The sequence below is a fragment of the Amia ocellicauda genome, chromosome 4 (genome assembly GCF_036373705.1).
Source record: "Amia ocellicauda isolate fAmiCal2 chromosome 4, fAmiCal2.hap1, whole genome shotgun sequence".
NCBI classification, from domain to species: Eukaryota; Metazoa; Chordata; class Actinopteri; order Amiiformes; family Amiidae; genus Amia; species Amia ocellicauda.
Genome location: NC_089853.1, coordinates 36,937,744 through 36,963,674, shown reverse-complemented (window position 1 = coordinate 36,963,674; position 25,931 = coordinate 36,937,744). Strand labels below are relative to the sequence as shown.

The window sequence follows — 25,931 nt, the reverse complement described above, 5'->3', positions numbered from 1 at the left end:
TTCGGGTCGGGGCGGACCGGCAGTACAGCGGCCCGCCAGAGTGACACCAGCAGAGCCCCGGTGGTGCGGAGCCAGCGGCCCACAGCCAGCAGGCCGAGCGGGTCCGGGGGGAGAGGAGCTGCCGCAGGCACTAGGACGAGCCGTCGGTCTCCGGGCAGCGGGTCCGACTCGGACAGGTTCAGGCCCGTGGGGAGGCGCAGAGGGCCCGGCAGGGAGGGCGGCGCTCTGGAGCGGCGGGGCAGCCAGGTGGCGAGGGCACGCTGTGCCCGCTCTGCCCACTGAGCCCCAAGGAGACGCATCTCTTCGCGACAGGGCAGCCCGAGGGACCACGGGGGATCGTAGAGTTTGGGGAGTTGATCCCCCACCGTCAAAATCGCCAAGATACCGACCAATAACTTCAGCAGAAAACAGAACATGTTGAGCGACTTCGCTCGTCAGATATCGATGTGGAAATGAAGCTCGTCGGGTCGGTGTGGAACAGATCTCTTGACGGAACCGATACGTCACAAGAAGAGATGCCGCTGTGAGTGTGACGTCATACACATTTGACCTAGTATTCTTCCTATTTTATTCTTATTCATATGATTTACTATTTGACTGCCCATAACCATTCCCCACACAGAGAGAGCAGAGCTGAAGCCAGCAAAGCCACAGATAGCAGCTGTTATTAATGTTAATTATAACATTTATAATTTATTTGTTTGTTTCTGTTATTTTCCTATATATGTACTATTCCAAGTATTGTTGCCCTGGGCCTTGCTGGTGTCCAGGTGTGTGTCCGGTCTACTGACCCCGCCCCCCCCCCAACCGCTTGACTCAATTTAGAAACAGTGATTGGGTTTGAATCTACAGACACACACACTGCTAAGGGAGAAATGGGAGGTATTCATGCGGGATGGTATTTGGTCCGTATTGTCTGTGTGTAAGTGCCTGTGTATATTAAAGTTCATATTTTTACCATGCTACATCACACTACACTTTCTCATATTTAATCATGTTTCTACAAAATGTTTAACATGTTTTACTATGCTTCACCATGGTACACTTTACCATATATTACCATGGTACCCCACGCTACCATTCACTACTTTTAACCACACCATTATCCTTGGTAAATTATATTTTATCGATTTACTTCAATACTTCAAAGAATTTGGAACAATACAATATTATGAATAAATGTAAATACATTTTACACTGAAAAAATATATAATCATAAACATGCAATAATTTCAAATCACAGTTCATATAAGGACCAAACACTTGGTTTTGAATTTGAGTGTCAGATCGAGAGAGTGACACAGTGTGGCGGTGTGTGATGCGGACTGGGGGTCTGACTGCCAGCCTGCACTACATGAGCACACACACACTGAGAGAGATGTCACATTTTATTGAGCACAAACAACACCAGTACAGAGCAGTGCTTAGATTAAATTACTCACACTCTCTCACTCTCACACACTCTCTCACACACACACACACACACACACACACACACACACACACACACACACATATATACACTGAATGGGCTCTGGATGAATGGGGTTAGGATTCAAATTTATATTAAAAGTTTTTTTACTACTTTTTCATAATATTATTTTCATTTTCATTAATACTAATAGTATGCATGTACATAATAATAATAAAGATACTTTCAATATCAATTACAATAAAATGTTCTGACTTAAAATTAGTCTCAACCCTACATGGTTTCCATCCAGGCCATCAGTGACAGATTCCCAGCTGCCTTCAGTGGCAGAGTGTGTGAAGTATGTGTGTGTGTTAGTGACTGAAATACCAGCACGAGCGCACAGGGGCAGCACTGAGAGAAACAGTTACACACTTGGGGACCCCCCTGTTCCCCACTTGGTCATTTAGGAAAAACTTCACTGGGGGGTCATGGTACCATTTGAACATGATTTAATTGCATTGCCAAGTGGGGACTACCTTGGCTACCAAGTCATTTGTGTAACTTTTGCAAAGCTGTCTTACACTCTTGTGTGGTTAAAATACAAACCTGTGTGAGGACGCAATACTTTAGTTCAGGGTTGTTACTTTATTCTGTGACCTACTGCCCTACAAATCAGGGCCCTGGGTGGTGTAGATTGGCAGACTATATGTTCGTTACTTTAAGTGATATTGGCCATTGGATTGGACTATACAGTCCTGTGGGGCACCCTGTCCTGTGTCATATGTGTACTCTCCCATTGTAACATATGATGTCAGTTACATTATATTAACATTAAAAATAAATAACATGTATGAAATTGAAAAGATGTAAAGAACCAGCATGGTCAGGCTCTGAAATAATTTCCCAGATTGAATCAGCACATTTATTTAATAGGCACCCTGTTATATTAGGAGTGTTGGCAAGAGCCCGGGTTCTGTGGTGCACTAAAACAGTCTGATTCACAGAAGAGATCCAGAAAGCACCTGTTAAAGGAGAAGAGGAAAGTCCCGTTGTAGGAACCGTCTTTTGACCTGGGTAACCTCTGCAGCAAGACTCACACCCCTAAGACTTGCATCTGTAATTGCTGCCAAAGGTGGTTCCACTAAGCATTGACTCCAGGGGGTGAATACTTCTCTCAATCAAATACAGAAACTAAATGTTTAATTAACTTGTTCAAAATTCCTTTGCCTCTTCAAAGTGTTAAGTAGGTTGTGTAAATCAATGGAAAAATATATCCAATTTAAAAGCATCAAAAGTTCAAGGGGAGGGTTAATACTTCCTAGACTAAATATTTATTTATTCTTTTTGCTTGTGAAAATGCTTTCCATTTCAATGAGTGTGGGAAAGTGCAAAGAAAAATGTCCAGTCTTATGAGTCCACAGTCTTAACTTAGAATTGTATTTGTTAATCCTCATCCAATCCAAACCAAGTATATCAAGAAAGGAAACAAGCACAAACCAAAACATACAATAATGCAATATAGCAGCTAGAATGAACTATGCTTAAGATTATCAAATTCAGTTCCTTAAAACCGATTTAGGAAACTTATCTTGTCTATAAATGTGCAAATACAGCTATGTGATTTAACTCATTGCACAGCTGGCAATGTATGGTATGTATTGATAAACGTATCTATTTTTTGTCCATGTTGCTGAAGACCATCTTAATCCTGCTCATCGAAATAACTTTAGTACAGGGAATCTGGATTTAAAACAGAAAACCAGTATATACGATACATTTTTCCAGTGGTATATCTGGATATTGTACAACTCAACTGAGAGTCTTACTGATTGCGGCCACTAAGAAAATGTTTTGTGAAGGCAGGGGTGTTAACCATCTTAATTCAGACTCTCATAATTTGACCTGGATACCTTTTTCTCCTGATGATAGATCATTCTTTTGTGTTTTGTGTGTGAAAATATTATACTATAGAGTTTATTGTGCAAGATCAAGTGAACTTCTGTATGATTTATTGTGACATGCAGGGCTGTGCACAGACATTTTGGGGGACGGGGGCTCAAGCAAAAAGAGGGCACCCTACACCTGTGGAGGGGTTTACACAAAATGATTGTCTGATAATGTTACAAGGATGTTTCTGTTTGATAAAATGTCCTGTTGATTTATTATTTTCTGTGGTACAGTTACACTACTGTTTTATTATTACTTACAAGCTATACATCAAATGTGTAACGGAAAGGTAAAAAATAAGTTATTCTTAACTTATTTAATCTTGATCTCGGAGACTGTACAATGTTAGAGGAATATTTTGCATTACTGTTGGTATGGAAATATGTCCTGTCTTAAATTACAGTCTCTGACACTTGCTCTTGCACTTTTTATTTTCTCAGATTTGGCACATGAATATCCACAGTACTTACACATTAGGATTATAGTCAGGACACACTAAATGAGGCTAACAATCCAAATTCCAACCACCTGAAATGGAAAAGAAACAAGGTCAGGTTCAGATAAATTAATTATTAAACATAGTGAAAGGAAGAGGTTCAAATATACAAGTAAACTAGAAAATAGAGGTCGCAGAAAGCTTGCAAGTCTTTAGCTTTAACTTTTAGTCACTGTGTGCTCAACCTGACAAACATAACTGTCATGATCAGGGTTTTGGAGGGCATGGTGTGGGGTGTGGGGGCAGGTTCCCGTGTGTCAGCCCTGAGTATTGCATACACCTGCCAGGATGGCCTCAGCAGGTGGTAACATCATAAAACCTGTCTCACAACAGTATTTGTCTCAACGTATTTATATTTATACAATGGCATCCAAATGTATTCATAGCTAAGTGATCAATTGATTATTTTAATTAGACTATATGTAAACTTATATGTATATGTAATACATATAATGTTGTAACACTGGTACACCAGGGAATATAACCGGGGTGTGGATTCAGGTGCGGATACGGGAACCTGGAAGGTGGAGATATTCATTAAATTCGACAAAGATGGATTGAATGATGAGGAGCGGAGATCTGGGCAGTCTTCTGAAGAAAAGAAAGGTGACCACCTTTTCTGAAACGCCCAGATCCTTCCATTGCTTTTTGTGGTAGAGGTGGATGCTTCTGAATGTGGGTAAGGGTAGTTTTGTCACAAGACACGGCAATCTGTCAAAACTCCTTCCCTGCAACTACTTTCCTAAGCTTTGATTCGAAATTATGATATTGGAAACCAGGAACTGCTCGGAACTATGTATATATGGTAACAATTTACAGTAGGTCTCCCAAATTACAGTTTATTAACATAGTAGATACTCATTAACTACATGTTAGTTACTTATAAGAACAGTGTAATTAAGCATGTTAGCATGGTCGAGGACAGTTTTCTGGGTCTCGTGCTAGGCCTTGGCCTCGGGGGTGCAGACTCGTTCCGAGGACTTCGAGGACTTGGTGTTTAAAATTGCTCACATGTAATTTCTCTTACTGAAAACTGCAAATTTTACTTTTTTAAATTAATAAGTTTTCTAAAAATGTTATTGTGTTGAGCTACATTAGATGTAATTTATCAGTTTTGTTGCAACACATGCAAACTCCAGCTGGTCAGTGCACAGGAAGAAAAAGAAAACTAAAGCAAAACAACAAAAAGAAAAAAATATATATTATACAGCTTATACAGGGCTTTGTAATAAAATTAATTATTGTGAAGGTTACGATCGTGTTGATTGCTGAAACACGTGATTTTCTATACATCACATATTCATACATTATCATTATTTGTTTTATACGTCTGCTAAGATATGTGCATAACGATATATACACCAGTTTACACAGTTTATTGTGTGAAGTTCGTTTTTTCATGTTTATGTAGCCTATGCGCTCGTTTTGAAAAATCCGTTTTGGCATCCACCATTACTTATTCCATATTTAATAGAAATCAGACTTTGCTTTTGATTTTGTTTTTGAACATAATATTGTAAATAATAAAACAAATGAAAATGGACATAAAATGATGGGATCCTCAAACTCATATTTTGTTGCACAACCTTTAGAGGCTCTCAATGAGACTGCTGCACCTGTTAACAGGTAGTTTGGCCCACTCATCCTGAGCAAACTGCTCCAGTTCTCCAGTGCCTTTTCCAGACTGCAAGTTTCAGCTCTTCCTGTAGATGTTCAATGAATCAGGACTCATAGAACGCCACTTCAGAACAGTCCAATGTTTTGTTCTTATCAATTCTTATGTGCTTTTAGCTGTGTGTTTTGGGCAGGGGCCGCAGCTGGGTATGGCTTGGTTGGGCTACAGCCCCACCAAGAATCGTGTTAGCCCCACCATGCAACAACCAAGAATATCACCGAGCAGAATAAGCACCAGCCAGTTCCATCTGCATCACTGCGTCATTGCTGTGTGAAATTTGCCATTCGCACTATCCTTCTGTTCAATATGGGGTCAATTTTCCTCTTGTGGCCATGCCCAGGGAGGTTGTCTACAGTTCCATGGACCTTGAACTTCTTAATAATATTTGCATCTGTTGTCTCAGGAACATCAAGCTGCTTGGAGATGGTCTTGTAGCCTTTACCTTTACCATACTTGTCTACTATTTTCTTTCTGATCTCTTCTCTGGTCCAGCACAGTGACTACTTTCCTCAATTTAAATAGGCTGATTGACTGATTACAAGATTGGAGACGTGTGATACTAATTAAATAAACTAATTAGTTTGGAATATCACTATTATCCAATTATTTATTATATTTTCTAAGGGGTACCAACAAATGTGTCCAGACCATTTTAGAATATCTTTGTAGAATGAGCAATAATTAATCTCTTCACAGCTTCTTTGCTTTATTCTATGACATACCAAAGGCATGCAAGTATACATTGAGGGGAAAAAAGTATTTGATCCCCTGCTGATTTTGTACGTTTGCCCACTGACAAAGAAATGATCAGTCTATAATTGTAATGGTAGGTGTATTTTAACAGTGAGAGACAGAATAACAACAAAAAAATCCAGAAAAACACATTTCAAGAAAGTTATAAATTGATTTGCATGTTAATGAGTGAAATAAGTATTTGATCCCCTATCAATCAGCAAGATTTCTGGCTTCCAGGTGTCTTTTATACAGGTAACGAGCTGAGATTAGGAGCACTCTCTTAAAGGGAGTGCTCCTAATCTCAGCTCGTTACCTGTATAAAAGACACCTGTCCACAGAAGCAATCAAGCAATCAGATTCCAAACTCTCCACCATGGCCAAGACCAAAGAGCTGTCCAAGGATGTCAGGGACAAGATTGTAGACCTACACAAGGCTGGAATGGGTTACAAGACCATCACCAAGCAGCTTGGTGAGAAGGTGACAACAGTTGGTGCGATTATTCGCAAATGGAAGAAACACAAAATAACTGTCAGTCTCCCTCGGTCTGGGGCTCCATGCAAGATCTCACCTCGTGGAGTTTCAATGATCATGAGAACGGTGAGGAATCAGCCCAGAACTACACGGGAGGATCTTGTTAATGATCTCAAGGCAGCTGGGACCATAGTCACCAAGAAAACAATTGGTAACACACTAGGCCGTGAAGGACTGAAATCCTGCAGCACCCGCAAGGTCCCCCTGCTCAAGAAAGCACATGTACAGGCCCGTCTGATGTTTGCCAATGAACATCTGAATGATTCATATGAGAACTGGGTGAAAGTGTTGTGGTCAGATGAGACCAAAATCGAGCTTTTTGACATCAACTCAACTCGCCATGTTTGGAGGAGGAGGAATGACCCCAAGAACACCATCCCCACCGTCAAACATGGACGTGGAAACATTATGCTTTGGGGGTGTTTTTCTGCTAAGGGGACAGGACAACTGCACCGCATCAAAGGGACGATGGACGGGGCCATGTACCATCAAATCTTGGGTGAGAACCTCCTTCCCTCAGCCAGGGCATTGAAAATGGGTCGTGGATGGGTATTCCAGCATGACAATGACCCAAAACACACAGCCAACACACACAGGCAACAAAGGAGTGGCTCAAGAAGAAGCACATTAAGGTCCTGGAGTGGCCTAGCCAGTCTCCAGACCTTAATCCCATAGAAAATCTGTGGAGGGAGCTGAAGATTCGAGTTGCCAAACGTCAGCCTCGAAACCTTAATGACTTGGAGAGGATCTGCAAAGAGGAGTGGGACAAAATCCCTCCTGAGATGTGTGCAAACCTGGTAGCCAACTACAAGAAACGTCTGACCTCTGTGATTGCCAACAAGGGTTTTGCCACCAAGTACTAAGTCGAAGGGGTCAAATACTTATTTCCCTCATTAACATGCAAATCAATTTATAACTTTTTTGAAATGCGTTTTTTCTGGATTTTTTTGTTGTTATTCTGTCTCTCACTGTTAAAATACACCTACCATTAAAATGATAGACTGATAATTTCTTTGTCAGTGGGCAAACGTACAAAATCAGCAGGGGATCAAATACTTTTTTCCCTCACTGTACATGATGCAATAGCTTTTAATTTAATCACTTTTCAGGAGGAGTGAAGCATTATTTCAATGAGCTGTAAGGGTACCAACAAATTTGAGCACATATGTATATAGCCTACTACATTTTGTATAGATACATATAGTTGAAGCAAATTGAATCAAACAAAAAGAGTCGTCTATAGCAGGGGTTTTCAAACCGGTCCTGGAGTACAACCTGCCCTGCTGGTTTTTGTTCTGAGGTCTTAATTACTTAATTTAACTGTATATTGCTTTGTTAGTTCAATTAAGGATCCAGTTAAACAATTAAGACCTCGGTTTAAACAAAAACCAGCAGGGTAGGGGGTACTCCAGGACCGGTTTGAAAACCCCTGGTCTATAGTGTATTTGGTCTTCTGTTCATAACTATGTAACTCTAATAATTTTGTCTTCCTGATTATAATGTATACTCATCAAAAAAAGAAACGTTCTCTCACTTTCAACTGCTTTTATTTTCAGCAAACTTAACATGTGTAAATATTTGTAAGAACATAAAAAGATTCAACAACTAAGACATAAACTGAACAAGTTTCACAGACGTGACTAACAGAAATGGAATAATGTGTCCCTGAACAAAGGGGGGGTCAAAATCAAAAGTAACAGTCAGTATCTGGTGTGGCCACCAAATGCATTAAATACTGCGGTGCATCGCCTCCTCATGGACCGCACCAGATGTGCCAGTTCTTGCTGCGAGATATTATTCCACTCTTCCACTAAGGCACTTGCAAGTTCCCAGACATTTCTGGGGGGAATGGCTCTAGCCCTCACCCTCCGATCCAACAGGTCCCAGACGTGCTCAATGGGATTGAGATCCGGGCTCTTCGCTGACCATGGCAGAACACTGACATTCCTGTCTTGCAGGAAATCACGTCCAGCGAAGGTGGGTTTGTGCCCTTTGGCGATGTTGTTGGCGGTGATGTCTGGTACGGACCTGTCTTACAACAAGCCCTCAGTCCAGCCTCTCTCTCCTATTGCGGACAGTCTGAGTACTGATGGAGGGATTGTGCATTCCTGCTGTAACTCGGGCAGTTGTTGTTGCCATCCTGTACCTGTCCTGCAGGTGTGATATTCGGACGTACTAATCCTGTGCAAGTGTTGTTACATGTGGTCTGTCACTGCGAGGATAATCAGCTGTCCTTCCTGTCTCCCTGTAGTGCTGTCTTAGGCGTCTCACAGTACAGACATTGCAATTGATTGCCCAGGCCACATCTGCAGTCCTCATGCCTCCTTGCAGCATGCCAAAGGCACGTTCACGCAGATGAGCAGGGACCCTTGGCATCTTTCTTTTGGTGTTTTTCAGAGTCAGTAGAAAGGTCTCTTTAGTGTCCTAAGTTTTTATAACTGTGACCTTAATTGCCTTCCATCTGTAAGCGGTTAGTTTCTAAACGACCGTTCCACAGGTGCAAGTTCATTAATTGTTTATGGTTCATTGAACAAGCATGGAAAACATTGTTTAAACCCTTTACAATAAAGATCTCTGAAGTTATTTGGATATTTACAAAATTATCTTTAAAATACAATGTCCTGAAAAAGGGATGTTTCTTTTTTTGCTCAGTATATATATCTAATCTGATAGTCACAATGGAGTTGTTTTTTAATCTAATAATGATCATTATTTATTCCTAAACAGATTACCTTGTCCAGGGCGATTTACAATTAAATACAAAATATACATTGTCATGGTCCCTTAGCGCTCCCCATCCATCCCCACTAGGGGCCGACAATTCCCGGCCTTCTCCCAGCTCTCGTCACTCTGTCTATTAACATTCCGGTCACCCATGTGCACTCCTGTTCTATCCCTCTGTTCCCATTCGCCCTGCACCTCCCTACCTGGTTTCTGTTCCCTTTATAATCCCCTCACTTCCCTCAGTCGTGGCAAGGTTTTGTCAGTTCCTACTGCAATCCCGAGCATTGTCCCAGTGCCTGTTCTAGACTTGTTCCCCATAGCCCTGTACTCCTTGTGCCTTGGATTTCCCGTGTTCCCTTGACCTCCTGCCTGTCTTCCCGTTTACGACTCCATCTCGCCTTTGCCTGTCTGTCTGCCTGATCCCACGACCATCGCCCGTGACCACGACCACGTCCCTGTCTAGCCTCCATTGCCCTGATCCGCCAGCCCTCGACCCGCACCTGTCTGACCACACTCTGCACTTGGGTCCCCTGATCCTGAGCTCCCCAAGGGTAATCGTGACATACATAAAGAATATAATAATTGCAAGGTATGAAACATGATACATTACAATATACAATAACTTTAGTGCTAGTAAGGGCAAGTGTCAGAGACAATTACAATAACTGCAGTACTACTAGAAAAGAGTTATAAGACACCATATGATTCGATTTCCTGATAATAATAATATGATGATAATGTTATATTGCAATGCAAGTACCATCAATATAATAATACAATGCCAATGTAATTTTGTTGAATTTGGATATAGTCCAATTAATAAATGCAATTATTTTATAAAGAGAGAAATGGGAATGAAATGACAAATATTACTCTTATTGATTATTATTATTATTTTTACAGTAATCTAAAGTATTGTTATGAATTTATTTATATTTTTCATTGATTAGCTATTTTATTTTTTATTTTGCTACAACATATGCAAGCTTTCTAACTACTGCTTAAATGCGATCATCCAGAGCAAGAATGGGAGACGAGCTTTTCTCAGAGTGCAACTGTGTAAAATGCAGGTGTATCTTGTGAGCAGTGTGGGTTGAATGAATTTCTATCTGGTCAACATTTAATTTGATGGACTAAAGTGTTTACATTTACTGTACTTTACATTTTGGAAAATAGCTCTTTTACAGTTGTACACATTTTATTTAAACTGTCTACATCTAACCCAATTGATAAACTGCATCACTGTGACCTTTAAAATGTTCTTATCATTGACCGTGACCAGCCTTGCCCTAAAAGGCCCCCGGCCTCGACCTTGGCATGGCCTTTTGAGTCCCGGCCTTGAATCCAAGACTGCATTTGAGCCACCGTAACTCTGCCAGCTTCAGTCAGTGAAAGACGGCAAAGTGAAGAAGTTCTAGAAGGTTAGAAAATCCTTCACAATCCTTTAACTTTAGTTCGAGTGCACTGAGGATACTCAAGCCCACCCTTATAATGACACAGGACTGTGGCAGACACTGGTGTGTGTGGTGATGCTAAAATTGTCATGACAGGTAAAGGTGGAGGGACCCCTAAATTGAGCTTTGAATTGGGGCCCCAAAATTGACAAACATGCCCCTGTGTGCTGGACTGAACTGGGGACAGGTGCCTGTGAATGTTGAAAACCCATGTATCCACCCAGTACTGCCCATACTGGTGCCTCAAAGAAGAAGTACCATCCACGAAATCCCCACAATGCCAAAATGTAATGTAATGTAAAATGTAATCGGGCCCTTTAAATCGACGTCACTTTAGTGTGCGGAGTTACGTAGGAAACCCGGAAAGCAGGAAGTAAGGAAGTGCAGAGTACGCGCTTCATGATGGCTGCGCACTGTACGTGGAGAAGGACGGAGAGAGAGCGCTGCGTTATGAAAGTCCATGGGATAATTGTGCTTTTGGCTCTGGATTGCTGTCTCCAACCTGTTAACGGTGAGGTCCACGGGGATAGGCATCTGGGTCGTATAATGTACTTCAGCTAGATTCAGTCTTTCTGTCACTCCCTTTGTGATGTCCCCACAACTCCGACTGACAACATAGCCTTGTAAACAAGCCACCGCTCTCCCCAGTGCACACTGTCGGATGCTGAGCCCCGAGTGATACATTAGGTTGCATATCATACGTTTTCGTTTGTTTAAGGTAATACAAATAATACAAACGTTACGATGTAATTCGACAAAACGGTTGTAAGTGAATAACTATTATTGTATACTGTATCCAGCTTGTAACTATGTAGTTATAAATATTATCATTACCCCCTCATCATGGTTCTACACTACATTATAGCGATGTAGAACTAGAGGTGCTGGCATTGCATACATTATCCCACACAAGTGTGTGTGTTTAAGGGTGGGTTTTGCTTCTGTAATTTATTTTAGGTTGGTGCTTAAATTAGTTGCTCATCTGAGATCTGTGGAAGTTGTGACATCTTCCCCAGTCTCACAACTAAAATCAAACTGCATTTAGGCACATGAAACAAAAAACAAAAAACGGGGCAACAGAAACGGTCTGCTGAAATGCATTTCAACAATTTCAGCTGCTGAAAATCTCTTAAAAACTGGGTACATTTACTTTTTTTTGTGGTGTTATAGAGGAATTTCCTTTTCTTAGTCACATTTGGCTCATCTGAAATGCAGTGGAGTGGGGGAGATTTAAAAGGATAAGCTTATTTTTCTTTTAGTATAAATTATGCCATGCCACTCAGGCCTATTTAAAATCTAAACCTTAACAAAAAAACTATGAAAAGGGGGAAAGCAGCCAAAGACCAGAGATTTCTACATGTTTCAAGATATCCTTTCTGTGCGAGAAGGCTTTGTGTGTTGACTGTCGTCTGTATTGCAGGTTACTTGAGCTCCCCTCATGCTGGCCACGAACCTCTCTATGAAAGAGAAGCTCAACAGAGTTCAATCCTCAGCAACCCCACCCCTTCTGCTGCTGTCAGTGGTGAGGACACTAACTTTCAGCATTAAGAATGGACTATAATTGTTAAAAGTTATTGATAAAGCTACACAATATGATGTAGCCTATGTATAGAGAAAAGAAAAAGAATGGAGGACAGATACCTTGTATTTTCTGCCGATTGAAATGTCATTAATTTAATATTTAACTGAAGTGTCACGTGGCAGTAAATCAGAGTTCCTCCGGACACAAGTATCCTCTAGTTGAAAAGGTTTGAAAAGTCTTTCTCCAAGCAATAGCTGTGGAAGTATGTTCAGTGTAGTATGAATTTCAGTGTTAAGAATCTGGAGTCTCCACAGAAACCTGCTTGTATTAATGCAAACTGTCTCCCCTGCAGTACAAGTGACAGATGCACCCAGCTACCCTGAAATATGTCCAAGTGGAGGGCTGTGCTCCAAGCTGCCGGCCGCCTGCATTAACTGCAGTGAGCACCACAACTGCACCTACGGCAAACCAGTAATTTTCCAGTGCCAAGTCAAACAAGGCATCCACTGCATAGTGAGTAACAAGCAGAAATATTAGAGCCTGTATCTCTTTCTTGTGGGGCAGTGTGCAGATGCTGATGTGGGTAGTTGAGACGAGAAGTCCAGGCAGAATGAAAAATTGTCAATAGACACACAGAAAAAAAGGTATGGTCTCTGACAGTGCGGTCTATTTACAGTGATCACATGGTATGGAGAGTCCACAAAGTTATAGTTAATATTTACAGCCCATGGACTATGAAGAAATATAATCAAAAAATAATATATCCAGAGAAATCAAGAATTTAGAAAGGTTAATGCAAAAAATAAAACAACATAAAAAAAAATAAAAAAAAAGCTAAGCTCTGAGTAATAGAGGAAAGAGCACTGGTTTAAGCCTTTACTCTACGTTCCCTCTCAAATTAACCCACTCATTTTATTGAGACTCTTGGACAGGTCCATATATATGTTTTCAGTATATGCATTGGAATTTACCTAACTGTAGGTTAACAAGTATTAACTTTACTAATTATACAGTATCAGTTCACGATACAGCATTATCATTTGTATTAACTTTTCAAATATATTGTATACTTTTCAAATGTAAGTTTTTAAGAATTTAACTATAAACATAGTATGAAATGTACTCTATCAATGTAAAGTGTGGTCTGCTAACAAAAGCATTGCACACGTGCTTTTAAAACAAGTCTGTCACTGTGGTCTGAACATGTGTCTGCACCTAAACATCCTATTCCTACCGAATTAGTCCGCTAAGTAACGGCTCAAATGAGTGGTTTGTCTGAAAGTATTAATTTTAGCCAGGGGATGATTTTAGAGCGTCTTTTTCGTCTGTGTCTCATCTGGGGCTCATTTTGTCCTACAGGGGGAAAACGGACAGCAGAGGACCAACTTCTCCCTCAACATGACATGTCAGTTTTGCTGGCAGCTGCCCCCCTCCCAGTACGGATGCACCAATTCCACCAGCTGCATGACTGTCGCCTGCCCTCGGAAACGATACAACGCCACCTGCAACGTCATGGACCACGTTCACTGTCTGGGTAAATGACTGTCTCCCCATCTTGGCATGACCAGACTATTCCTGTTAAGTAACATCCTAAAATCTCACCTGTTTGACTTTTCAGCCTCCATCAAAAGTTTATATCTCCATAACAGTTTTTTTTATCTTGATTGAGCTGCAATGAATGCATTTTTGTGTATAGTTAAGACCATTTGGTTATGTTTCATCATCTTTGCACTAGTGAGTCTTTCTAAAGTCTTTCTCACATGTACTCATAATGAAATTGACAAGAGCAGAGAAGTGTTTCTTGATTTTAGGGATAATCTATACTGAGATTGCCAAGAAGTACATGGCCTTGTTATTGTCATTTCATTTTATACAAATCTAATGAGACTATTTCCTTGATAGGGAAGCGTTCTTTCCCCAAAAGGCTGTACTGCAACTGGACAGGGGGTTACAAATGGTCCACAGCTTTGGCACTGAGGTAAATATCTTTCATGATCGACAATCCGCTAACAACACCACCTGTCAACAACCCTGCTGCTATACATTGTATTACCTGTAATTCTATAAGCACTTTTATTCTATAAACACTTTGACAAGTTGTCCCACATTTTCAAAAATCAGTTGCTCCCAGCTTTGATGTTTCAAACCTACAGTGACATTCAATAAAGAAACCTATCCAGCTAGTGATGCTTAGAAAAAAAATAAGAAAGAAGCAGTAGATTTTGTTCTCCAGCACAAAGCAGAGCACATAGGATGTTACGTATTAATATGGCATGTCCTATATAGAGCTCAGGTTCCTGTTAGTTAGTTGATTGATTGATTGCTCACAGATTCCCGGTTCGGGTGTCTCTATACATGTTCTGGACTGGGGCAAGATTGTCACTTTGTACTCGTCAAAAACGCATGTATTCTGTTGTTTTACTGATTTCTATTAATAAAAAGCTGATCTGTGGATCATTTGAAGTGTGGACATATTTCAACCTCGTCTCCAAAATATAAAAGTGATACACATGACCAGGGAGGGGGGGCACAGTGCCATTGCTTGTATTCACCTAGAAACTGCTACATCAGTGGTGGAACGCGTTTCAGTTACAGTACTCCACCGAAATAGATCTGTGATTGACAAGTAATAATGCCTGCATAATGTCGGTTGATGTGTGATTTGTCGCTGGTGATATGTGGTTGTGAAGCAAAGATATCTTTGAGTCCACATCTGCCTGATTTCATGGAGATTTTGAGCAAGGATTTTCGACTTCGAAATGACTCAGTATTGGGCAAAATCTTATGGGGGAGGACCCCAAACCCTGAATTAATCAATCCTCTTTGTCCTCATTTTGTAACTTTTTATTGTGTGCAATGGACAGTGAGACAAAGGGAAGTGGTAAAGACTGGAATCTAATAAGACACTAAATGCTTGAAAGTTTATATTATGTTTATGCCTACAATATTCTTTAAAACATTTAAATTAAAAGTGGTCTGAAACCATTTTAATACTAATATTTACATTTATTGAAACATTTTATTTTCTTACTTTGTCAAATTAATGTACTAAATATAAGCAATGGGGTATATTACTAAGTCACAGAATTGTGTGTATGTGTTGGAAACCTGGGGGGGGGGGGGGGGGTTGAAGGTGTGATGTCTTCATTTCCAGAAGAAATCTCAAAAGTAATGGACACCAAATTTGTCTACATTTGAGGAAATTGTTTGAGTGCTTGAAAGAGAAAGATTTATGGATTTCAAAATTGAAAAATCTAGTCATTGCACTTCAAAGTCTGGAAAGATGTAAAACCACCCTGGCATTACAACACAAGTGGTCTGAAATGGACAACCTTTAATGGCAAAACCAGATTATATTCCTCCACTTTCCACCAGACAGTTGGAGAAATATGCATTTGGGCTTCTCTCAATCTTTGGTTCAGTGTACTTCTGTGAACAAAATTTTATCACAATCAAACATTAAATCCACAGCATAGCCAATCATTGTTTATTAGCCTTAGCATACATGCTCTCTACATTCCAAATAATCTTCTGTTTTTCCCTCTCTATCTAGTATAACTCTTGGAGGCTTTGGTGCAGACCGTTTCTACTTGGGCCAATGGCGGGAAGGCCTTGGGAAGCTCTTCAGTTTTGGAGGTTTGGGGATCTGGACCCTGATAGATGTGCTACTCATTGGGGTTGGCTATGTGGGACCAGCAGATGGATCACTGTACATCTGATCTTGCTGGTTAAAAGCCAAGCCATTGGCTGTCTGAGATCACAACTCACAATCCCAATCCTTTCACTTATACGGGCTCTGCTGAAGAGATGCCACCACACAGACCAGACTTTGCCCCCCCCACAAGCTTTTCCCTCTTTGTTGCTGCTGATCCTACTGAAGAAAAAAAAAATGTTTCATGCATTAGGAAGTTTTTTTATTTGTATTTAGAACTTTGCTCAAAATCTACTTTGAAAGACTCAAGCAAGGTGGGATTACACTAAATTGTCAATGTCATTTTGAATGAGGGGAAGACTGGGTATAAGCAAATCCCAAACTGAAGGAATTCTGTGGTGTCCAGTCTGGAGGGCACTGGTGTCGCACATCTGTAGTCTTCAGCCACTGGGATCTCTTCTCTCCAGCCATGGGGGAAACTATACAGTCTCTGTAGTGTGTATATATTCCTATAAATCGTCTCATTATTGGCACTATTTTGGTTTTCAGATAACATAAGGAGGAATGTTTCCAATGTTTATAAACAAAGGAGATTAGATGGTATAATCTTGGACGATAGATTTGTTTAAATTTATTTTCTTTGTTTTTTTTGTTATGGTTTACAGGCTGGAAAACTGGTCTCAAGCCACCTTTTCCCCTTTTAATGTTGTGTGTGTCTGATGCCAAGTAAGACTGAGGTTTGGGCAAGACTGTTGAAGTCAGGCTTGTATGCTGCTGGGCAGCAAATGGGGAACTATTTAAAGGTCAAAATGCAAGATTCCTCTCCTGAGAATTGGTCTGTATTGTAAAGAAAATAAAGGGGGATATAATTCCACTTAAAAAGTGGGAAAGCTGTTTTGTAAGTAAGATTGAGTTGTGACTGGAATGCTGTTTGTCTGTAATTTTGAACCCAGAACACATGGTTTCTTGTAATTGTTCCTTTTAAACAGTCAAAAGTGTGTCAAACCCAACATTTAACATTGCAGATGGTGATGAACAAAGTGCAAAAATGTATAAAACAAAATAAAATGTGTATAAATATATTTATAGCAGGACAGTGCTGGTCAATGGGAGAGACTTGCTTTCTGAGGCATAACTGTTCTGGGTTTACTGTTATGTGAAGTGCTATTTAAAATGATTTTGTATTATAAAGAAATGGTATATAAAATAAATTCATACAACAGTGTGTAATTTAAAGAGCAAAAATGTGTAATGGGATGGCTCATGGTGATGCTTTTTGGGAATGCATGATTTATGCAGTTTGTCAACTACTTTTTCTGTAGTTCTGTATACATTTTGACCATTTATTTTTCATTTAACATTGGCTAAAGAAATTATTTTTTTCTATCTATTTTTTTCTAAGTATTTATTTCTATTACACCTTGGAAAAAATACTGTCACAGCTTTCACTGTACTGTCTGCAGACCAGTGAGCTCTATGACAGAGTTCTCTCAGACTAACAAGAAAAACAATTAGCCAATTCCCACAAATAGACAACCAATCAAATCAATATCATTGCTATGAATTATGCTGGTTTGGTTTATCCCACTGGAGAAAATAGTATAAAGAAACTTGGAGAATTCATAGGAAAAAAAAAAAAGTTGTTTTCATATTGCTGATAGATATTGAAAAGTAAACTAATAGAAAGTAAATGTGAGTCTGCTTTATTATTGTGTTTTTGTAATTACCAATACATTTTGCCAGTTAAATAAGCCTAGAAAAATACATATTATATTACCTTGTTAGAATAAAGACACAGCACAGCAATATCCATTTTGTATTCTGTCCCAATGCAATCGCCTTGGAAGAGCAATCAGTCTCTCTCTGGAGTGAAAAACATCAACTGAGGTAACTGCACTGAACAATTTCGTTTTCAAGACCAAATGTGGCTTTTGAGCAGTAGGTTTTCATTTAAAGTGTGAATTTCTGAGAAAATAATGGCACGTTATATGTACAATACTGAATTGTTTCTTGTTGTGCGCACACACACACACAACGGGTTTACATAACTGCGTAACGTTACAATGAAACATCCTCTAAACTTCTCGGTTTGGTTAGATATTTGGTACAATGTAGCCACTAGTGTACATTTCAAGTCAGTTCGTTATTTAAATAAAATATAATTTCTTCACAATCTAGCAACCATTGTTTTGCTTACCTACCCTGCATGGATTTATCATGCTTTAACGTAAATCATCAGTTAAATAACCTACATTGTACTATACATCTATTTTTATATTTTTTCCCTCGTGTTTGCTGATAAATAAAAATTAGTTAAATTTCATGAATCGGCATTTTTTTTAGTTGCCAACCATTCAATGACCATATTAAATCATGCATAATATTGAATAACGAGCGATCCACGGTGACGTCATGCCGCCTGTTCTCAGGGTAGGAACTCGGGTTCGAGAGTTAAGGACGGACGGGGTGATTTGACGGCGACACACGGCGCTGATACGATGCGCACTGATCCGTCTACAGCAGAACCGGCTTACAGGGGCGACATGCAGGAGGAAGTCCGTCCGTTTTACCGACAGCTCCCAAAAGTGGTAAACATCGACCCGCGCACGTCGTAGTGGAAATAAGTCGGCATTAGCGCGAAGCCGCAACAGACAACCAAGACACACATGCAGGATGCAAACAGAGAGGTGTCAGTGTTTCTCTCTCATGATCATAAAGCTACAATAACCAGTTGTTTGGGATGATATATCGGGAAAACCACTGGATTCAGCGCGTCCTCCCATGTGCAGACGGCTGGGAAGAGGGAGAGAGAAAAGTGCCACTAGGAAGTGACGTATACATAATCAAAACAACTTTTGGAGAAATCTGATACGCTAATGTGTCACGGTTCATGTAAAATATCTACCAAAAAGCACAATACATGAATAACGGCAGTTTAGGTTGCCTATATGATGAGTTTGTTACAATGGCTCAGAATCAGTAAAAGATTGCACTTTTTCTTCTTCCAGGAGCTCCATGCTCACCTCAATGGCTCCATCAGCGCGCAGACCATGGAGCGACTGATCGCCCTGAAGCCGCACCTCAACATCCAGCACCACATGACTGCCATCCAGAAAGGGCAGCACAGGACATTGGCCGAGTGGGTGGCACTAGTGCTGGGCATCCCTGGGGGTCTCAAAATTAAATACAGATACATCGAGACTGTGTTCATGAAATGTAAAGATCCACAAGCATATTACAAAACCATCAACAATCATCAAAAAGTTAATTAATTTAAGATTGCACTGCATGGGGACTGTTGTAATCTTAGTTGATTGAAATAGCCAAGGTTAAAAAGCACAAGCAGCACACAAACAAACATTTAAAAACTCTTTGTCTTTGTCTCTGTTGCAGTAACACATGTGTAAGGTAAATGTTTCATTTTTTATTGCAGGTGTTTTCAGGTGTTCAAAGTTATCCATCAGCTAATTGTCACAGAGGAGGACCTCTTTACGGTACAGCCATCATTGTCTTTTCTCGCCTAGCGGATCACATTTCACCGATTGCTTTCTGTCCTCTTAAATACGAAGAGCAGTTGAGCTTAAAACAAATTCCCAATGAAATATAAGTCAAAGAACAATCTGAAGACATACACTCTATAACTATTGTAGAATTGAAACAAGGAGTGAGCAAATTATTATTATTATACTTATTTCTTGGATTATATCATTCATTTAACATAATGCACTTCAGGATTGTCTCCACTACAATATTGGTTCGTGGTGGGATCTTATATTTGGACTGTGAGTATTTAATATTAATTCTTGTGTTAGGTTACCAGAGATGTGATACAAGAGTTTGCAGCAGATGGAGTGAAATACCTGGAGCTGAGGAGCACTCCTCGGGAAGAAAAGCAAGCCGGTACCTTGTACATATATTTGTATTTATAAGCCATAGTTTTATAATTAAAATATAAATTATTTGTAGACTTAACATAGAGTTTGTGAGAAGTGGAAATCAAAACCAGGAGTTTAAACTTTTGCCGTATTTCTTCTAACAGGACTGACAAAGAGAAAGTATGTGGAGACAGTCATCGCAGCCATTAGACAGTGTAAACAGGAAGACTTGGACATTGAAGTCAGGTGAAGTAAAAGATTATATTCTTCACCATGGCCTGGCTCGTATATGTTAACAGTAGTGGAAACTGAAATTTCTAACATTACTGTGAAAATGGGCTCCATAAATCAGTGTGTCCTGTTTTATGTCTGTGCGGCATGAATAGCTTTATGGATTTTTCATACTTAGGCTTTAGTCATACTGACAATGTTTGATCAAAGCAGAAACTAACTCACTCTCATTAAGGTGGCAACTACGTTACTGGGAATTATAAAAGAAATTGGATTACTGTCCTAACAAAAAATGCATTTCTGTGTATTTTGCAGATTTTTACTGGCCATTGACAGGAGGAATGGACCAGATGTTGCCATGGAAACTGAGAAAATGGCAGAAGACTTTTTGTTGTCCAGTGATGGGTTGGTGGTTGGGCTGGACCTCAGTGGGGATCCAACAGTCAGTGATTTATATCCTGTGTACCATTACATTCTAAATTTGTCTCTTTTGTAGTGATTATATGATGACTATTCGAACACATGAAGAATTATGACTTCTGGATACCATCTGTTGCTTTCATATCACGCCTTCTCAGGTTTTGGAGCTCAAGTTGTTAGTTCGTTCGCATTTTTAATATGCAGAGATGTCTTAGTTGGCCTATATGATCTACTATTTGCCAAAATGTTCAGCAAATAAATTAATGTTTGTTCTAAAGGCAGGCCATGGAAAGGATTTCCTGCCTGTGCTACAGAAAGCCAAGAGTGATGGACTGAAACTGGCGTTGCACCTGTCTGAGGTAAGCACACCCTCCTCTGGACAGTATTGGGGTCAGCTGCTTTTGTTGAGTTTCAAAAATCACTTGAGCTCAAGCCAGGTCTGTGACATCTTTCTCAGCTCCAATGCAAGAACTGAATTGGAATTGACAGCCAACTCTTCCTCTAGAACGAAAATACTTCTTTCATTCTCATCCCTAAAATATAGCCTCTTCAGTTCTGTTTATGCTCATAGAGCTGCTCAGTGTGCAACATGTTGTCATTTAGTGTCTTTGGTCTGTCAGGTTCCTACTCAGAAAGAGGAGACAGAACTGCTCTTGACCCTCCCCCCTGACAGGATTGGCCACGGCACCTTCCTGCACTCGGATGTGGGCGGGTCCCAGGCGCTGGTGGATTCAGTGAGAAAGGGAAACATCCCATTGGGTAAGACGACTCATCTACACTCTCCCAGTGGTGTGAGGGCAGGCCAGAGTCTCCTCAAAATGTGTCCTTACCTGTGCTATGTGCTTTATCACTTGCTATATAGAACTGGGGCTGCGTTAATAAAACATGGTTGAATGTTTCACAGGTGACAGTTTTGGAGGAAGGTTGGCTTATTATGAATAAAATAAAGGAAGTCCAATCTATAGTTTTAGGGTTCTTTACTAAACTATTTGGAAACTCCCTCCCTCTCATGTTCCTCCTCTCCCTTCCTCTGTCCTCTTTGTCAGAACTCTGCTTGACTTCCAATGTCAAAGGCCAGACTGTTGCATCCTACGAGAAGCATCACTTCCCATACTGGTATCGGCTCGACCACCCCTGTGTCTTGTGTGTAAGTCCTCCAAACTTTACAACAGCCAATTACTTCTGTTAATGGAGATTTGTATCTGAGATCTCGCACCTGACTTAGCACAAGTAACCATCAACAAGTGCACTTTCCCAGATTTGCATCACTTTGCATCCCTCCTCCACCACAAACCCCGCTTTTGCAGCAGCTCCTTGGGTCATTCCACTTACTGGGGGGGTCCGACATCCTCATTCTCATGGCAAGGTCATCATTCCCTTAGTCTATCAAGTCTAGCTCAAAATAAGAAAATGAATTCTATAGTACAGTTTTGAATTATTTAATCCATCTCCACTACACTAGTAAGTTGCACTGTAGCACTGATCTCATGCCACCACCAGCCTTTATCTCCTGCACTGACACAAGTGATTTATATTTTTCATATACATGACAATAGTATAACGAATACTAAAGCTCAATATCTAATTTCTCTCCACCCACCCAGACGGATGATAAGGGAGTCTTCAGCACTGACCTTTCCCAGGAGTACCAGCTGGCTGCTACCACGTTTGGCCTGAGCCAAGAGGCTGTGTGGTCTCTGTCTGAACAGGCCATTGATCACAGCTTTGCACCCTATTCCCTCAAGCAGGACCTGAGGCAGAGATGGGCTGATCTGCGACCCCATGTGCTCAACAAAGTATGTTTGTAATAAAGCATTTTTTTCTAAATGTCTAGAATGTGTCTACTGTGTTGATGAGTGTATTTACACCAGTCATTTAGTTTTATTCAGACGTAAGGGCTAAAGGAACTGGAAAGTAAAATCTATTATGACGGCTGTTGCTCTCAGTCGATTAAAGATAGACAATGAAATGATATTATCACAGATAATATAACTTTGTTTAGTCTGTAGGACTATATATGGCTAGAGCTTAGGGGTGCATGGTGATACAGAGGTATGCAAAATTTGGGGGAGGAAAAAAAAAACATCGTCCCATCAGCCAGGGAAAGTGGGGCATTGAACACCTCATTGTCCTCCTGATAAGGAGCATTTTAGGTTAAACAACAGGAACACTTCGACCTTTCCATTGCATGCCTTGTAGTAGGGCTGTGCGATATGACGATATATATGGTGTGACGATAGAAAAACGTCTATCGTTTCATATTATGCTCTATCGTTTATTTAGTTGTCATTTGGACGACGCTTTACGTTCTTCACGGTTCTTCCACATGTGCCAGATGTTTGCATTCAGAAACACAAACAAACATGGAGGAGAGTGAACTCGACACAGAATAACCAACATAACCAAAAGATACTTTAATGCACAAGCGCACACGTTCCACCCCGCTCTCGTCGCCGGGCTGAACTCGATCTGCAGGCACCCCCGACCCCTGCTAATATAGATGTATATACTTTGTATAATAAAGTTTGCATTTTAATGAATTGGAAAGCAATGCAAACAGATGTAGAACATTTCATTTTCTTTTTATTAAGATGGTGAAGTGGTACAACAGTTTTTATTATTATCACTAACTATTTTGTATTAACACGTGCTGTACTGGTAAATAGAATCGAAACGCGACAGTCAGAGGAGAAATGTCCCTGTCCAGCAGATGTTAAATGCGCCACTATAAAACCACTCACAAACTTCAATGCCAGCAAGCTCAGCTAAGCCTCCAGGCCAGGGAATGCAATTGGAGCTGGCGGTACCCCTCCGTCATGTTAACATTGTACACCATTCTCAAAGTATGTCTTGGGGTCAGTGGCCGAGTGGCACAGGTGGAAAGGACCATCATATTTGGTGATCAGACCACAAAAGTCATCCCCCTCCCAACGGTTGACAAGGCTGGGCTTCAAACTCTCACAATTGCCTTGACAGACATCTGTGCATGAACCATTACTGGTCACATTGGTTACCTTTTCCAAAATCCACTGCATTGGGCACCTGAGAGCCACTGGGTGTGGCAAAGTAATTATCCTGGTTGCCATTCAAGTTGCCACACAGGCTACACACTTTACCAGCATAGCTGCCAGGTACACTGACACCCAGGTAGTGTTCTCAGTCATACTGCACAGTCAGCCCAAAATTGTTTTAAATGATGGCCGATCGACAACCTTGCCATTTTCAAGTGTGATGGGCAGGTATGCAACCCTGTAGTTGACCAGTAAGAAAGGGAAGATGCATTGAGTTGGACTACGTACCTAGACCAGGGCCAAGAGTGACCATTTGGCCATGGATGCCCAGATGTGCACGAGCACAAGGAAGTAATTTGAAGCTGCGGATACTATACTAGTATAATAATTAATTACATTGTGCACAGTGTAGGCATCTCAGTTATTTACCAATTTGACCCAATGGCTTAGGATTGACATAGGAAGGGCATAGGATTGGCATAGGAAGGGCACAAACCATTTAGTTTTTCTAATTTAGTAAATTTAATTCCATTAAAATAAAAAAATCCTACCCAGATCAGCCCAATTTCAGAGCGATCCACGGTGATAGGACATTTGATTGCTCCCACAGACCTCATTCACAGCCTCCATATCAAAGGCAGGCACCATGTCACTCACAGTTATTGGCAATGGTATAAGTGAAGGTGCCCATAAAGTCAAAGCTGCATCCAACAAAGGTGTGCTAGTGGGAGTCTCCCATCACCCAGCAGATCCCATGTGGCCACACATGTTGGGCGCCCATTGATCATCTTACAGTGCACAGTAAGTCTTGCCACATATCATGATGTTGTAGTCTGCAGGAGAAAAGGAGTGTGGAAGACATACATGGAACATTAGCAGCTGTTCACTGGTCACTTAATACTGATCAAGGTCAGAGCCTTCATTGAAACAAATACCAGAGAAGTTTAACTCACCTGGTTGGTCGCATGGCACAGGTGCTCCATACCCATTCATGTGGGCTATGCCAGTGCTGTACAGACCAAAGGTGGAACTGGGATAGATTGCAGTGTTTAACATACATATGTGTATGTATGTATGCAAATGTACATGTATATGTTTCAAAACTGTTTGTCACCATTGCTTTGGCAATACTTATTTCTGGTCATGCCAATAAATCACATTGAATTTGAATTTGTGTCTGTCAGCCTCAGCAATTGCTGTCATTTCAGCCCAGGAGTACTCTGCACCTGCAATGGCACTACAGGACACACTTGAAGGAACTGGATGGTTGTCAACCTTTAGCCCTACCATGGTCTTGTTGGGGACCAGCATGACAGCCAGCATATATGCCAGATATTCTCACAAATACATAGCCTATATGTTTAGGTATAATAATCATCATTATACATGATGATTATCATCATTATAATTATATAATGTCCTTTCCTCTTATACCATGTTGTCTCCTCAAATTTGCATTATTTTAATCAATTCATATATTGAGATGTATTACTTCTGTCCTTCTAAAAATGTAGCTAGAAACACTGTTATAGGTAGTTTGGTCTATAAGGCTGGAAGATCAGCTCTTTCTGAATGATTTCAACTTCACATACGTTTGTGAAGGCGTTTGCTCTGAATAAGAGCCGCTGTGTGTGTGGAGGCGGTGTGTGGCAGCTGAACTATGGTACAAATACTGCAACATGTTTGGCTTGTTGGTTTTCAAAAGCTGAAATCTGACGGTTGACTGTTTTTTGCTTTGCATGAGGTCACCAATTATACACATTAAGGACCAAATGTTACTTTATGGCTTGCAGCGCTCCTGCTCACATACCTGCGTTATCATTTATTAATTGAATGCTAAGTTTTGTTACACTCATGGACACCCTACAATTACCTACTGCCTTTTATTGCAGTCACAATCCTTTGTTGAAAGTGCAGTCATTTTAAATGTGTCCAATGGATAGTGTAGTGGTGTTCTTGCACAGGAAAAGGGGGTTATAAGCTGAAAGATGCGACTCAGAATTTACACCATGCACTTAAGTTTCCATACTTAAGTCAGATCTATATTATTGCTATGGACATTTATCCAGTAGAGAACCTGTGATAATGCATTGCATCAGGGGAACTTCTAGGTAGATATTTTTACCCTATATTTACATAGTGTATTTAGCTTAATAAAGGGCAGCAGATTATCCAGTCTGGTTTTCTCCTTTCTTTGAAATGTTAGATAAAATGTATAAAAATCACTTCTGAGTTTTGTTCTA

At 40.5% G+C, this 25,931-nt stretch overlaps 2 protein-coding genes across 4 annotated transcripts; both read left to right on the top strand.

Annotated features, from left to right (window-relative positions):
- Positions 1-11,342: 11,342 nt before the first annotated feature.
- tm2d3 (TM2 domain containing 3) lies at positions 11,343-17,376 on the top strand. Its single transcript, XM_066702015.1, has 6 exons — positions 11,343-11,488; positions 12,398-12,499; positions 12,852-13,012; positions 13,859-14,033; positions 14,402-14,477; positions 16,053-17,376. The coding sequence occupies exons 1-6, from the start codon at positions 11,377-11,379 to the stop codon at positions 16,216-16,218; spliced, it is 792 nt and encodes a 263-aa protein (XP_066558112.1). The 5' UTR covers positions 11,343-11,376; the 3' UTR covers positions 16,219-17,376.
- A 618-nt stretch (positions 17,377-17,994) lies between these two features.
- On the top strand, positions 17,995-22,513 carry mapda (N6-Methyl-AMP deaminase). Of its 3 annotated transcripts, none has more exons than XM_066702014.1 (10): positions 17,995-18,038; positions 19,160-19,290; positions 19,585-19,645; positions 19,964-20,051; positions 20,191-20,272; positions 20,573-20,699; positions 20,956-21,036; positions 21,298-21,436; positions 21,724-21,824; positions 22,282-22,513. In XM_066702014.1, the coding sequence occupies exons 2-10, from the start codon at positions 19,202-19,204 to the stop codon at positions 22,483-22,485; spliced, it is 972 nt and encodes a 323-aa protein (XP_066558111.1). In that variant the 5' UTR covers positions 17,995-18,038; positions 19,160-19,201; the 3' UTR covers positions 22,486-22,513. The 3 variants fall into 3 exon arrangements, with proteins under 3 accessions (XP_066558111.1, XP_066558109.1, XP_066558110.1); XM_066702012.1 differs by lacking the exon at positions 17,995-18,038 and adding an exon at positions 18,624-18,739; XM_066702013.1 differs by lacking the exon at positions 17,995-18,038 and adding an exon at positions 18,732-18,838.
- The last annotated feature ends 3,418 nt before the right edge of the window (positions 22,514-25,931 follow it).